Genomic DNA, 14,073 nt, shown 5'->3' with positions numbered 1-14,073 from the left:
CAGTTTAGCGCCTCGTGCCCCACCTTGCTGCAGATTTGGCACCGCACCTTGGGCGGGCCAGAGTTGTTGAAGCCGCCGCCACCCGGGCCGGGGTAGCCGCCGCCGCCACCACCGCTGCTGCGGGAGTTGCTGCCGTTGTTGGAGCTGCGTGACTGCTGCTGCTTCTTGCCTTGGTTGTTGTAGCCACGGCTGCCACCGTTGCCGTTGCCATTGCCGCCGCCCCCGTTGCTGCCGTTGTCGCGGTACTGACCGCGGTTTCCACCACCGCCACGGCTAGCGCTGTTGGCAGAGATGTTGTAGCCGCCTCCACTGCCTTCCTGGCGGAGCTCGAAGTCGAGCATGTGTGCGAAGAGGTCGTCGACGGTGACATCCCCCGCCTGAGTGGTGACCGACGTAACGAGCGGATCATAGGAATTGTCCAGCCCTGTGAGCAGATACGTGACGAGGTCGTCGTCTCCGACGGGGCGGCCGGCGGAGGCGAGCATGTCGGAGAGAGTCTTGACGCGGCCAAAATACTCCGTCACCGTCAGGTCCTTCTTCTGGATGGTGGCCAACTGCTTACGCAGCTGCATGATCCTCGCCTTGGAGTGCGAGGCAAACATCCGCTCCAGCGTCGCCCAGACGGTGGCCGGTGAGGTGTGCAGCGCCACCCTCGCTAGCACTTTAGGAGCGAGTGTCGACAGGAGGCCCGAGAGAACGAGCGCCTCCTGTGCAGCCCAGACGCCATGGGCTGGGTTATCAACCAGCTCGGCGTTGGCTTCAGATGATGCCGGCACACGCCTGGGGGGAGCAACCGAAGACCCGTCGACGAAGCCAAACAGATGATGGCCTCGCAAGATCGGAACGATCTGCGCCCTCCATAGCAGGTACGTGGCGCCGGCGAGCTTGACGGTGACCAGCTGGGCGAAGTTGGGGACGGATACAGAGGGCGATGCCATGGCGCCGGCGAAGGTGGAAGTGATGGCGCCGGACGTCTGCCCAAGGAGCGCACCAGTGGTGGATGAGTTGGTGGAAGGGGAAGTCATGGTGTTGGACGTCTCAAGGTTTCAGAGAAGGAGACTCTGATAACATGAAAGAGTAGATGACAATGGATTTGTTCCGTGCATCTGGAGCGATGCCGGCTGCAGTTTATATATACGGGCAAACTTGCCGATCAAGAGAAGATTACATTAGGTTGTTACAATCTCAACTATACGCATACGTCCATGCTTATCTATACAACAAAGGGAGGTACACATCCGGTCAGGTAGTTAGGATCTCTACAATATCGCTAACACATATAGGTTCAAAGCAAAGTTAGATTGCATTAATAGCATCCATCCCAAGACTATAATGTACGTGTGGATTTCAGTGAGGTGCGTCGCCGAGAGCTCCTTGTCCGCGTCCCAGGCAACACTCGTTACTTTGTTTCTGAAAAAAAATGTATTACAAGGAAAAACGAGATTTGTTTGGTTTTTCTTTGTCGGGAAGGAACGGCGGGAAGGAGACATACGTTGGACCAAAAATGGATGGGCCGGCAGCGCGCCCCTCCCATGGGAAGATATTTTGATCAAAAGTCAAATCAAATCAAATATAATAATAAATCTCTAGAAAAGTTTCCACCGTTCCAACATTCGAACCCTATCCTATTGCTTCCTTCCGCTGCCACTTGCCACTTCGTCCTTCCGCTTTTTCCCCCGAAGCCCGAATCCTCTCTCTCCTCCCCGTCATAAACAGGGACCTCAAACAGGTTCTCTTGTACCTCCGCGCCTCCTCGGATTTGATTTCTTCGGTAGGCGATAAGGAACCCGAAATGCACTGGCTTGTTCCGATTACCTCTTATTTTTTGCTCTATCCTGAATCTCCTGTCTTCTCCTATCCATGCAGTTCGTTGCGGATTTCCCTCCTGTCTGAGTACTAATTTCGCTCGGTTTCCCAACAAATTTGGATATCCATGCTCCACGTCAGGCTCGCTCCTGGGCCTGCACCGCGTAATTTATCTAGGTAATACTACCAATAGCTCCTAATACGGCTGGGACTAATTGTTTTGATGCATGTGGTCTCTAATGGGGATTGGTGGTTTGGGGTTTTGGTTCAGGAGATGGGATTCCAGTGCATACCTACATAGCTGGTGTTCCGTTCCTTGTCCAAGCAGGCTCAGTCTCTCGAGGACATATTCAATTAAATCTTCTTCGATTGGTAGCGCCACGGGACTTTGTCTTGGGCAATGTTGCCGCATCAAGCCTTTGTCCTGCAAATGCAAGCTAGGTAGGTCTTCTCAGCCGCCACCTGACTCGAGGCAACATTTTAGTGCATCTTCATCCGCATCAGAGGCGGTTCTCACTGCGCAGTCCGATATCCGGAAACTTTTTGTTGCCAATGAGAAAATCGGCGTTCTGCTGCTAAACCTTGGAGGCCCAGAGACCCTTGATGATGTCCAGCCTTTCTTGTTTAATCTCTTTGCTGATCCGGTAATTACCATCCTCATATGCAATTATGAGCCTCTTAAGTTTTTTCACTTGCTATATTTCCCAGTCTTCATTTCGCCCAAAAGATTATGTGGAGCAAGAATTTATCATTTTCCTGGAAATGTACAACAATTTACTTTGTACTCCCTCTGTAAAGAAATATAAGAGCGTTTAGATCACTAAAGTAGTGATGTAAACGCTCTTATATTTGTTTACGGAGGGAGTACTTCTCATCGAATTGTAAAGGCCAAATCAACCTTGGAGCTTTGCATCAAGTTCTACAATCATGGGATACATTTTGTAGCTAAAAAATAAAGAGCTTCAGAAGTTCATATGTGCCTCCTTACAAGTGCTTTTGAGGAAATCACACTGCAACTTATTTTCTCCTACTCATTGGCTATCTCATGATACATTATGACAGGATATCATCCGTCTTCCTAGGGTGTTCCGCTTTCTGCAGAAGCCGCTAGCACAATTCATTTCTGTTGCAAGAGCGCCAAAGAGCAAGGAAGGTTATGCATCCATAGGTGGTGGTTCACCTCTTCGACAAATTACTGATGCGCAGGTGCATTGTAATCTTGTATTGTCTTAATTGCTAACTTCTCATGGATCCTGCACAAGTGAATCTCTTAACACAATGGATATTACTGAAATTCACTCACTACTGAACAACATAACTAAAAAGTAGTTCTGTATCACACATTAAACCTACTGTTCAGCAGAATTAAAGCTATCTGCCCAAATGACAGTAAAATGTTGAAAAAAGATTGTCTCCATAATCCTAGGAAGCACTGGAATTGCACTTATCACCAAGGAGCATAAGTGAAACAAAAACAAAAGAAACTGCTTGCTACTCATAATATAAGATCACTCGAAACCACCTACGCCTAGTCCACGAGTCACAACTCCTAACAATATAGCGATCTGTTCAACAGCTAATTGTCTGAGCAAGATGCAGCATAATGCACAACCATGCATGTTGTGAATAATTATTGTAATATTTATTCTAACCATTTATAATATTCACTTGTTTTGAAGAAAATAACCATAGGGGAAACCCATACAGTATATGTAGGAACCCATATTTGCATCCGTGGGGACTTGAACTCAGGTGGTGGGGCTGTAAATCCACTTCCCCAAATAATTGAGTTAGGCTCATTTCGTTCTTGTAATGTTCCCTCAAGCCAATGTCGCACTACTAGATGGGTTAATGAGTCACCTGACAAGAATACTTCTATTTGATGTTGAGCAAGAAAATATGTTGTTTCCCTTAGGCGTTGACCTATTTTATCATTATGATGCTAAGTAAATTAGTTAAGGTCTCCTCACTTCTCCTATATTATTCATATCTTCCCATAAACTATATACATCCTATATTATAATTCATTTTATGGTTTTACCATTTTATGGAAACCTTGTACAGGGAGAAGCACTTATGGAGGCATTATGTGGAAAGGATATCCCTGCTAAGGTGTACGTGGGAATGCGGTATTGGCATCCCTTCACCGAGGAAGCTATAGAACAAGTAGGGGCTTTTCATGTCTCCATTACGCTAGTTAGGTTCTGCTGTTTACTTTATTGATCAATTTTTTGGCATTTGTTTCTGTCTATTGAAATACTCCCTCTATAAAGAACTTTAGTGATCTAAATGCTCTAATATTTCTTTACGGAGGGAGTACATTGCCCGCCTCTCTCCATGAGTCTGGACATTTGGAGCAACTGGTTGGTGCATGAATTCAATACTGTCAGTATCAGAAGTTACTGATAACAAATGGTAGAAAATGTGTTGCCATGACAAGGAAACGAAAATAGCCTAATGCGCTATCTAATGAGAGAAACGTCTAGATTATTACCGAAAAAGGCTTTCGCCCCGCTTTATAGATAAAGCAAACCACCACAGCCCAACAGCCCAACACAAGTTCACAATGCACGCGCACACACACACATGAAGGTACGGTACAGACGAACACAGAGAGAGTACAAGAGGGTTCTACTGAGGGCACAGCTCAACAAGTCCTAAAAAAGAAAACACAAGCTGTAGTATACACCACAAATGTCTAGATTATTACAAGAAACTCCTCCTAAGCTAGTTGTTGCTCAATTATTTCACCTTCATGACGCTGATCTTTTCCCGAAGTACCTCGAGCCGGACACGCCCAAGTGCCTTGGTGAATATGTCCGCGAGCCTGATCGCAGGTGCCGATGAAGTTGACGGCAACCTTTCCATCCTCAATGCAGCCTTTTGATGAAGTTATATTGCACCTCGATGTGCTTGCTTTGGTCGTGGAAGACCGGGTTCTTGCAGAACTGAATCGAAGATTTGTTGTTCAGGCTGGCGATGAGAGGATCTGTCCCGTGGAGATCGCCGAGGAGCTGCCCAAGCCATATGCCCTGGCATGCCACTGTGGCGGCAGCGATGTACACTCGAAGGAGAACAGCGAGATGACCTTCTGCTTCCGATATTGCCAAGACACTGGGCAATAGCCGAAGAAGAGCAGTGTGACTGAGGTGCTCTTCCGGTTGTCGATGTCGCCAGCCATGTCAGCATCGCTGTAGCCGACGAGTCCCCTGTCGCCGGATTTCCTGCTGTAGCTGCAGCCGTAGTGGAGCGTGCCCGCAATGTACCTGTGCTTGACGGCGCTCATGTGCTCTCTTGTGGGCGCCGCCATGAAGTGGCTCACCATGCCGACGGCAAAGCTGATGCCCGGGCGAGTGTGAACCAAGTAGCGGAGGCTGCCGACAATGCTCTGATAGAAGGTGACATTGAACGGCGGATTTAAGCTCTTCGATGGCTTTAGGCGCGGTTCCATCGGCACGTGCCAAAAACGGAAATTGCCTAATGCGCTATTTAAAGAGAGCAATAGCTAGATTTTATTACAACCATGGTTTTCGAGTTGCGCGACTAGTCGATGAGTTGCAAAAAAATGTCGACTCAACTTAGTGTCGACTCGAGTCGCGAGTCGCGACTAGTCGCAACTGCAGACTCGACTTTTTCCGAGTCGCTACCCCATATTACAACAATAATTATGCAGGAACCATCGTATTTGCAGAAGAGGCTACGGAGGAGGCCGTTCAGTTGAGATGCCGACAAGGAGCAGTGACGAGTAGCAACTAGCGGTTGAGCATGCAACACCAATTGGAAGGTGCATGTGCAAGACGGATTCGGTGAAATGATCCATGTTAACCTTTTTTTTATAGAAGCTAGCTCAGCAGAAACGCTGAATATAGCATTGGAACAGCAACGGGAGCACAAGATGTGGCAAGCTGATGGGCGAGCAACAGCACCTAGTGGTAGCAATAGGAAGAGCAGAATGCTAGCAGCAGCATTGTGCAAAGAGCGGCAGTGACAGCTCCAGGTAAGCAGACGCCGTCAGGACTAAGTCTGGAGTTCCTTTGATGGTCACAGAGAGGGACGAACTCCAGAGGTGGGGATCAGACCAAAAATTGATCAGCCCTGAGAGATCAAGATTTACCGTGGACACTGGGAAAAACAATCAGATTGGGAAGAAACGAGTTGCGGCACCGGAGCAGAAAACACTAAACCTGGGCTCAGGATACCATGTTAGAGGGGCAACTTAGATTGTACTGCATGGCCAATGGGACAAATATAATATAGTACAATAGACTTGGGGTACAAGGAAGAAAATCTAGATTACTACGTAAAGAGACCTAGACCTATACTAATACTCTTTAACACATTATTTACTTTTGGATTGTGATTGGCAATAGTATGGTAATCTGAGATGCAGTTTTAAATCTTCTAACATACAAAAAGAATATTCAAAGTTCACAAAACTTTCAATATCAATGCTATTATAGACATGGTAAATTACTTAGATATCTTACCGTAGTATTTCGTTGCACTAGATATTAATTTGTCCTCTTTGCATTGCAGATAAAAAAGGATGGAATCACAAAACTTGTTGTACTACCTCTTTACCCCCAGTTCTCCATATCGACCAGTGGTTCAAGTCTCCGTCTTCTGGAGAGCATATTCAGGTAAGTACAGTAATTTGAAATGATGAATTGCACATCGCTTTTCAAGATTATACGAGTGACACATTCAGCTGCAATGTTAGAGAGGATGAGTATCTGGTCAATATGCAACATACGGTTATTCCTTCTTGGTATCAGCGTGAAGGATATATTAAGGCCATGACAACTTTGATCGAGAAGGAATTGTTGAAATTTCCAAAACCGCAGAAGGTAAGAACCATGTTTCATGTTCTTGGTGTGCTCTCTTGACTGAAAGTAGTAGAAGGCTGTTGATATTGGAGGCGATTTCCTTGCTGTAACACAAAATATAATACTAGGCCATTCTTTCAGGCAATCTATGTGTGCCGAATTGCCAATGCTTAATATTTTCAAACTGGGCATATATTAAGACAGAAACGTTGTCATCTAGGTTACTAATAGCGTAATAAAATTAGCCACTCATCCTGACACAGGCTCTGGTTGGAACTGCTTAAGGGGGTAGAATATTTAACTTTGTAAGGGAGCAATAGGAATCACTCTTTCAGAAGTTTCTTTTATGGAGAACGCATCCTCGGTAAAAAAAATCTGAATAACCTCACTCATGCGCACCCGGGATCAACCTCCTAGTCGGTCACTCATCCTCAAATTGTGCCAAGCCAAGCATGCTTAACTTTGAGGTTCCTTGCGGATGGACTACCCAAAAAAAAAAGAATTTCTTGTTGATATGTGTAGTCTATCATTCATATTAAGCCAAAATGTCACATAGATTTGTAACACTCCGTAATGGTGTCCTGGACTAGGGGGTGCTAGCCACGTCAGCCCCCAGCCATATAGGCTGGGCCGAGGACCCCCATGAAGATAAACCAAGTGGGCCTCGTTTGTTGAGCCCAGGAGAGCCAGGATTGAAGATTCCAAAGACTTGGCGTGTACTCCATAGATTCAGAGGTAGTCTTCTCCATTATTGCCCTTAGATGTAACCGACCTATGTAAACCCTAGGCACCCCTGGTATCTATATAAACCGAGGGGTGTGGGCTGTAGACAACAACTCAAACAGCTGTAGATCACATGTACTCTGTACCCCCTTGAAATCGACGCCGTACGTAGGGTATTACCTCTTCAAGAGGGCCTGAACCTGGGTAAACTCTTGTGTCCTTGTTACCATAGTGCCAAGACTACCGGCTCGGGACCCCCTACCTGTGATCTGCTGGGTTTGACTCCATCACTCCGGCCCGGTTCCTGTCCGTTATGTCTAGCAGGATCTAGACTGGCCCCATAGACCAACACTAGTCTTTTCTGTGCACTTTGTCCTCACTCGTGCGCACCCCTGGGACTTCTCAGTCGGTCACCCATCCTCAAATTGCTCCAAGCCAAGCACGCTTGACGTTGAGGTTCCTTGCGAATGGGCTTCTGAAAAAAGAAGATTTCGTTGTTGATATGAGTAGTCCATCATTCCTATTAAGCCAGGATGTCACATACACCCTCATTCAAAGGAACCGATGTCTTCATCGGCGTAGCAGGCCGCCCCCTCTTGGCACACGTATATGCGCCAATACCAACATCCATTTATGCCCATGTCGTGTGCCAGCACGGGCCACACGTTCCATGTACATGTCTGCGCCACTGACCCACACAAGCCCATGAAACCGCGAGGGTCGGCTCTGATACCATTTGTAACGCCTCGGCCACAGCCATCGGTTCCCGGCCGTTATGCCTGGCGGGATCGAGACTGTCCCCACAGACCAACACTAGTCTTTCTTGTGCACTTTGTCCTCACTCGTGCGCATCTAGGATCAACTTCCGGGTCGGTCACCCATTCTCATATTGCTTCAAGCCAAGCACGCTTAACTTTGAGATTCCTTTCGGATGGGCTCCCGAAAAAGAAGGAATTCCTTGTTGATATGAGTAGTCTATCATTCCTAATAAGTCAAGATGTCACAGAGGAGGACAGTGGGCCAAACCGAAGGTTTGAGCCCCTCTAGTGCACCGACGTCCCAAGCTTGGTGCGGCATGAGCCCCAACCGCCACCAAACCTGACGTGCAAAAGGGCACAGGAGGAAGAGGTGTAGCACATCTTCTGAAGGAGCAACACATATTGGGCAGGAGCTGTTGGACCCAATACCTTTGCAGAGTGGATTTGCTATTTTATTGAGCCTAATTTTGAACAGTAGCCATGCAAATACCTTCACCTTGTTGGGAGCTTTGGAAACCCAGATTAGTGCTGCGTTGGGGTCGACGTCATCTTCTGCAATGATCTGTGCGTACGCATTCTTGGAGAAGGGCAGGCCGTGAACGATGAACCTTTGGCCCGGCTGATGCTCAAGGCGAAAGTCCTGCAACAAAGAAAGCGCCTCATCCAGTTCTACAGCAGTTACCCTAGTATGATAAGCTTCAAGCAAAAATATCTAATGATTGATGAAGATACATCTTAGATTATTCCTATTTTGAATCCATTTGTTTTCTTAACTTCAGACAGATCTTAGCCTTTTCAGTTTCTTTGTTCTGATGAATGAAATATTATACCTGATGGGACATGAGATTTGCAGGTTATGATATTTTTCAGTGCTCATGGAGTTCCTCTGGCATATGTTGAAGAAGCTGGTGATCCGTATAAAGCAGAGATGGAAGAGTGCGTGGATCTTATCATGGAGGAGCTCGAAAAAAGAGGAATGGCAAATCCATGTACACTTGCTTATCAGGTCAATACATCACATGCTGATACCCCGTGTATTTTACGTAAGCAACTACAGTACTCCTTGGCTTTTGCAATCACCATCCAAATGGGGATCCTATGTAGTGTGCATCGCTAGCATAACATCGATTTGGTGGTTGCTCCAGTCCAAGTACAGCAGCAGATAAACATGATGCTTAGTCTTATTTGAAGTCTTATCTGGCCTTCTAAACTAACATATTGGCATAAATTTCCAGAGCCGAGTAGGACCAGTGGAATGGCTGAAACCCTACACTGACGAGACAATTATTGCTCTTGGGCAGAGAGGGGTAAAGAGCCTTCTAGCAGTTCCCATTAGGTATACTTCTCTTAACTTGGTTTCTGCTGTCGTAATTAAAGTGATACTCTATATGTAGTATGCCCCTTATAAACTAAACTATTAGTTTGATAATCATCACTGTTTATTCTTGTCTTCTCTCTTCAGTTTTGTCAGCGAACACATTGAGACGTTAGAAGAAATTGACGTCGAATACAAGGAGCTGGCTTTGCAATCTGGTATCAAGCACTGGGGACGAGTTCCCGCTTTAGGTTGTGAGCCCACATTCATTTCAGATCTGGCGGATGCTGTTATCGAAAGCCTGCCTTATGTTGGCGCAATGGCAGTTTCCAACCTTGAGGCTCGGCAGGTAACAAGTATCACAGGACATGCAAAATGCCTTCTATTCGTGTTTTGTATGTGAATCAATCATGTCAGCTTCCAATATTCTACTCCCTCTATCAAAATATAAGACGTTTTTTTCATACAAATGGAGTATCAAAAAGCGTCTTATATTTTGATACGGAGGGAGTAATATGCATGTGGTTTTTTCAACCTAGAGTTGAACACAGGCCTGGTGATTCAATGAACCTATATCACTCAGAATATACTGGTGCAAATTGGAGCTGATTTTGTGTAACTAGTATGTACTCCCTGCGTTCGGATTTACTCGTCGTGGTTTTAGTTCAAATTTGAACCACGACAAGTAAATCGGAACGGAGGGAGTAGCATTATAAGACTTAAGACCAAATACTGAATTAGGGTCAGCAGATAATATTAAAATGGTTTAAACACAAGTGACATGCAAAAACATGCCCTAGATGGAACACCCCTTATATGAAAATCTGATTGTGGTCAAAGCGCTGATCACTCCGTGGTCAGCATAGTAGTGATTCCTTGAACGATATCCTAAATAATTGAATATCCAGTAGTTTGTAAATCTGAAGGAATTGGCATTAGGAACTGCAATTTTTAATTTAATCAAGAAGCAGACTTACACTCGTTCACAGTAGAATTTCCAGTGAAAAATGGTGAATTATCTTTGCAGTCACTGGTGCCACTTGGAAGCGTGGAGGAGCTGCTAGCAGTCTACGACTCGAAACGCGACATGCTGCCTCCTCCGGTGATTGTGTGGGAGTGGGGCTGGACGAAGAGCGCCGAGACATGGAATGGACGTGCTGCTATGCTGGCCGTGTTGGCTCTCCTGGTGCTGGAGGTAACAACCGGACAGGGGCTCTTGCACCAGTGGGGTGTCTTGCCACCTCTCCCTTAACAAGCGGGGATGGATGGATGGATGGATTTCAGGTCTCCCCTTGAGGGGATCTGATCGTAATTTTGGTTCATTTGTGGAATGTCCTGATGCTATATATGATGGATTGATTTGCCTTACGCCAAGAAAGGAAAATATGGACTGAATTCGCCGGTGTAAATATGCTAGACTGAAGAGAGCTTTACATTATTATTAACCAATAAGAGCTGTTGAATCGTTGGCTACAAGATCACAAACAAAAGCTGGAGCCTCGCTCTGCCAAACATATTTATTTTCTTGAAGAGAGAACGCCTCTGGCTTCTGATGCACATCTTTTAGTAAACTCAAATGATAAAAATAAGACAGTTGATTTTTAGGCTCCCCAAGCGAACGCTCTTCCTTTATAAAAAAAAGCGAACGCTCTTCCAACATCGTTCGTGCATGTTCTGTACAGAGTGAACAAAGATGAGCTCATTTCCCCCTCATCATGTCACCCACTCCCTCTCATTTCCGCCCGCTGTATCATCTCTCCTGTCCACCACACCTCTCCTAGCGAGGTGACACGGCGGCAGCCCGGGGATTCCTGGCCTTCTATCCAGGCCTGTGGTGCGGGGCGGGGGTGGTGATGGTGGCCCAGCCTGCGCGGTGGTGGTCGCGGAGCACGAGCAACGCCCCAGCCGCCGACATCGCGAGGGGATGCAATGTGCCCAACTGGTGGGTGGGGGGGGGATATGCTAGATGTTAGAAGGGAGAGAGAGATTTGGTGGAATAGTTCATTGTGTTGCTTGAGCCTCGTGGGCATATATATATATAGGAGTACAATCATCTACTTGGAGTACAAGACAAGGCAGAACAAATCCTAGTCTATCTCGTCTTTCCTAATAAACATTATACTCAACATCCCCCGCAGTCACAACGGTAGCGACGCAGACGGTGAGACTGGAGAAGAATCCGAAGGCAAGCCGACGGACACCCCCCACAGTCGTAACGGTCGATGCATTGCGGAGTCGTGGCTGGAGTGAAAACCAACGAGGTTGCTCAAGCAGGCGGTAGCCCTTTGTGCCATTTGTCGATGTAGCCGAGAGCGTGGGTGGTGGAGCCGTGGTCGAGGTAGCCGTGCGAAGAATGTCGTGGTCGATGTCGAGTCGGGGTGGCCGGTGTCGAGGAAGTCGCCGTGGAGCCGCGGGCGCAAGGGGGCGCCAAGTTAGCATGGGCGCAGTGGTGTTGAAGTAGTGATGCGCCGGGAAGAAGATGTTGACGACGCGTCGCTGCGGGTTTGCCAAGCCCGGGGACACATCGTAGACGAAGGCACGCATTAGTGTTGCCAGCATCGGGCATGCATAGACGGACGAAGACGAAGTTGATGAAGGGCCACACCAGGCTTGCCAGGCCCGGGGAAACGTCGTGGACGAAAGCACACATCGGTGTTGCCAGCACCGGGCATGCATAGACGAGGACCTGCACAAGTTGTACGCCATGTTAGAGGAGTCGGAGAGGCCAGCAGAGAAGGACTCGACGACGGTTGCGTCGTCAATCAGCGCGGGGCCGATGTCGCCTGCGGTTGTCGGAGTAGACGAAGTGGTCGGGGTAGATGACGACGATGCTGGTGACGGGCTCATGCTGGACGAAGATGAAGGAGGTGGACGGGCGGCGGCTACGTGGATAGCGGCGGCGGCGGCCAAAGAAGAGCGGCGGCTAGGTTAGGAGCGCGGCGGTGGTGCTCGAAGTATGCGAAGAACCCAACAGCATGACGAAGACCGGCGCGGACGGCGTCGTTCCCGCGCCAAGGGAGATGGCGCGACGCATACCACGAGAAGTCAACGCGCGTTGATAGAGGCAAAGGTGTCCCGTCTTTCGATGAGATGATGGATATCTGATAGAGGCGGGGTGTCCCGATCTTTCGATGAGATGATAACTATCGATTTGGTGGAGACGACTTTGACAATCCGACTACAAACGTGCAACGACGTTCTGCCTTAGCAATCGCTAAACCAACTCCGAGAGGTTATTGACCACGCCGGAACACGATCAACCTGACCACGAAGGTCTATTCCTGCAAGCAATCGAAGAACAAGCAAGAATATGATAAAAGCAATCTGAATATTGTGAGTATATATGAAGTATTGATAGATAAAGGTGGGGATCCGTAAGCGGTCTTGGTCTGGTCGTTGGACACAAACGAAGTACACGAAGTTGCAATGGCTAACTTTTAACTAAACAAATCCCAAGAAAAAGCTACTAGATGGATCTACTTATATAGGAGCAAGGGGTGGCGGCCAAGGAGGTGGGAGGACGTCCCAAGGCAGCCTAAAACTAAATCTAGGTCGTACAAGGCCAATGGGCCCAAGTGGAGGTGATGTAACACCTTTGGACTTGTAGTTTGACTCGGATTCTGCTGCAGCATCAGATTGTTTCGTCCACAACTCAACGCTCCGGACGAACTTGAAGGTGATTCCAATTGGGTTGGAAAATGCGTGAAATCTAGTTTCCAACAAAAAAAATCACCCAATTCGGAGTCCGTATGAAAAACTTGTGTGCGTTTTGAGTCAGGTGTGTCTGTGCAGTCCGAATCTGAATCCAGAACGTGAGAGACTTGGACTCTATCTTCTCTTGGGCCAAAAGTGACGTGAGAGAACTTTTTGGACAGCAAATAAACATCTCTTTCTTCCTTATCTTCATATGTGGATTGTACAAATGTCCCATACACCTGCAATTAGACAAAACACAAAAGTGTGTGAAGTATTTTTGTTCTGGATAACATAAATAGATTATTGAATAGTTTGCACTAGAAATCACCTGACAAATATGCATATATGCAATATTTTTGGTCATATCCAAGGTAGTCATGTCCTCATCATCCTCCCCTTCTTGAAAATAAAGCCGTCCTCGGCGTTGCTTAATCTGAAATGTGGCTAACAAAAGAGACAAGGTGTACATGTTGTATATGTATATGTCATCCATTTTAACTTCCCTTGATTTTTGCACATATGTCACATGTATACATGAGTAACTTTCATTGTTCATAAAATCTAAATCAAAAAAATTATCACAGGAAGTAGAAGGCATGAAAATATTGGAACTCAGTTTGCACATATAAGTGAAGCTCTTATTCTCTTCAAAAGATTGGCAATGTTCATCATTAAACCATCCTAACTTCGATGAATAAACCTTACTTGCATAAAATTTACATGCTACAACATGCTTAAATAAGCAAACATGCAATAAGTCATTGGACACAGAATCATCATCAAGATTAGAGGTCATATCAAAATGATTAAACATTGGTTCTTTTGCATCAACAGTTAATTCAATGGGTGCACTCAAAATTGTTGATATTTCAGTTGTTTGATCACATGACGCATTCATGAGAGTAACAAGAGTCTCTAAAATAGGTGGTGTGCTCAAATCAACAGGTAA

General features: G+C 46.6%; 1 protein-coding gene across 1 annotated transcript; it reads left to right on the top strand.

Annotated features, from left to right (window-relative positions):
• The first annotated feature begins 1,591 nt into the window (after nucleotides 1-1,591).
• LOC123043450 (ferrochelatase-2, chloroplastic) lies at nucleotides 1,592-10,904 on the top strand. Its single transcript, XM_044465902.1, has 11 exons — nucleotides 1,592-1,771; nucleotides 1,867-1,983; nucleotides 2,078-2,450; nucleotides 2,869-3,012; nucleotides 3,871-3,972; nucleotides 6,343-6,446; nucleotides 6,527-6,653; nucleotides 8,967-9,119; nucleotides 9,349-9,449; nucleotides 9,576-9,777; nucleotides 10,456-10,904. The coding sequence occupies exons 2-11, from the start codon at nucleotides 1,934-1,936 to the stop codon at nucleotides 10,678-10,680; spliced, it is 1,581 nt and encodes a 526-aa protein (XP_044321837.1). The 5' UTR covers nucleotides 1,592-1,771; nucleotides 1,867-1,933; the 3' UTR covers nucleotides 10,681-10,904.
• Nucleotides 10,905-14,073: the final 3,169 nt, after the last annotated feature.

This window comes from Triticum aestivum, chromosome 1A (genome assembly GCF_018294505.1).
Source record: "Triticum aestivum cultivar Chinese Spring chromosome 1A, IWGSC CS RefSeq v2.1, whole genome shotgun sequence".
Lineage (NCBI taxonomy): Eukaryota > Viridiplantae > Streptophyta > Magnoliopsida > Poales > Poaceae > Triticum > Triticum aestivum.
Note: the sequence above shows the minus strand (reverse complement) of the source record. Positions and strands in the feature narration are given on the sequence as shown.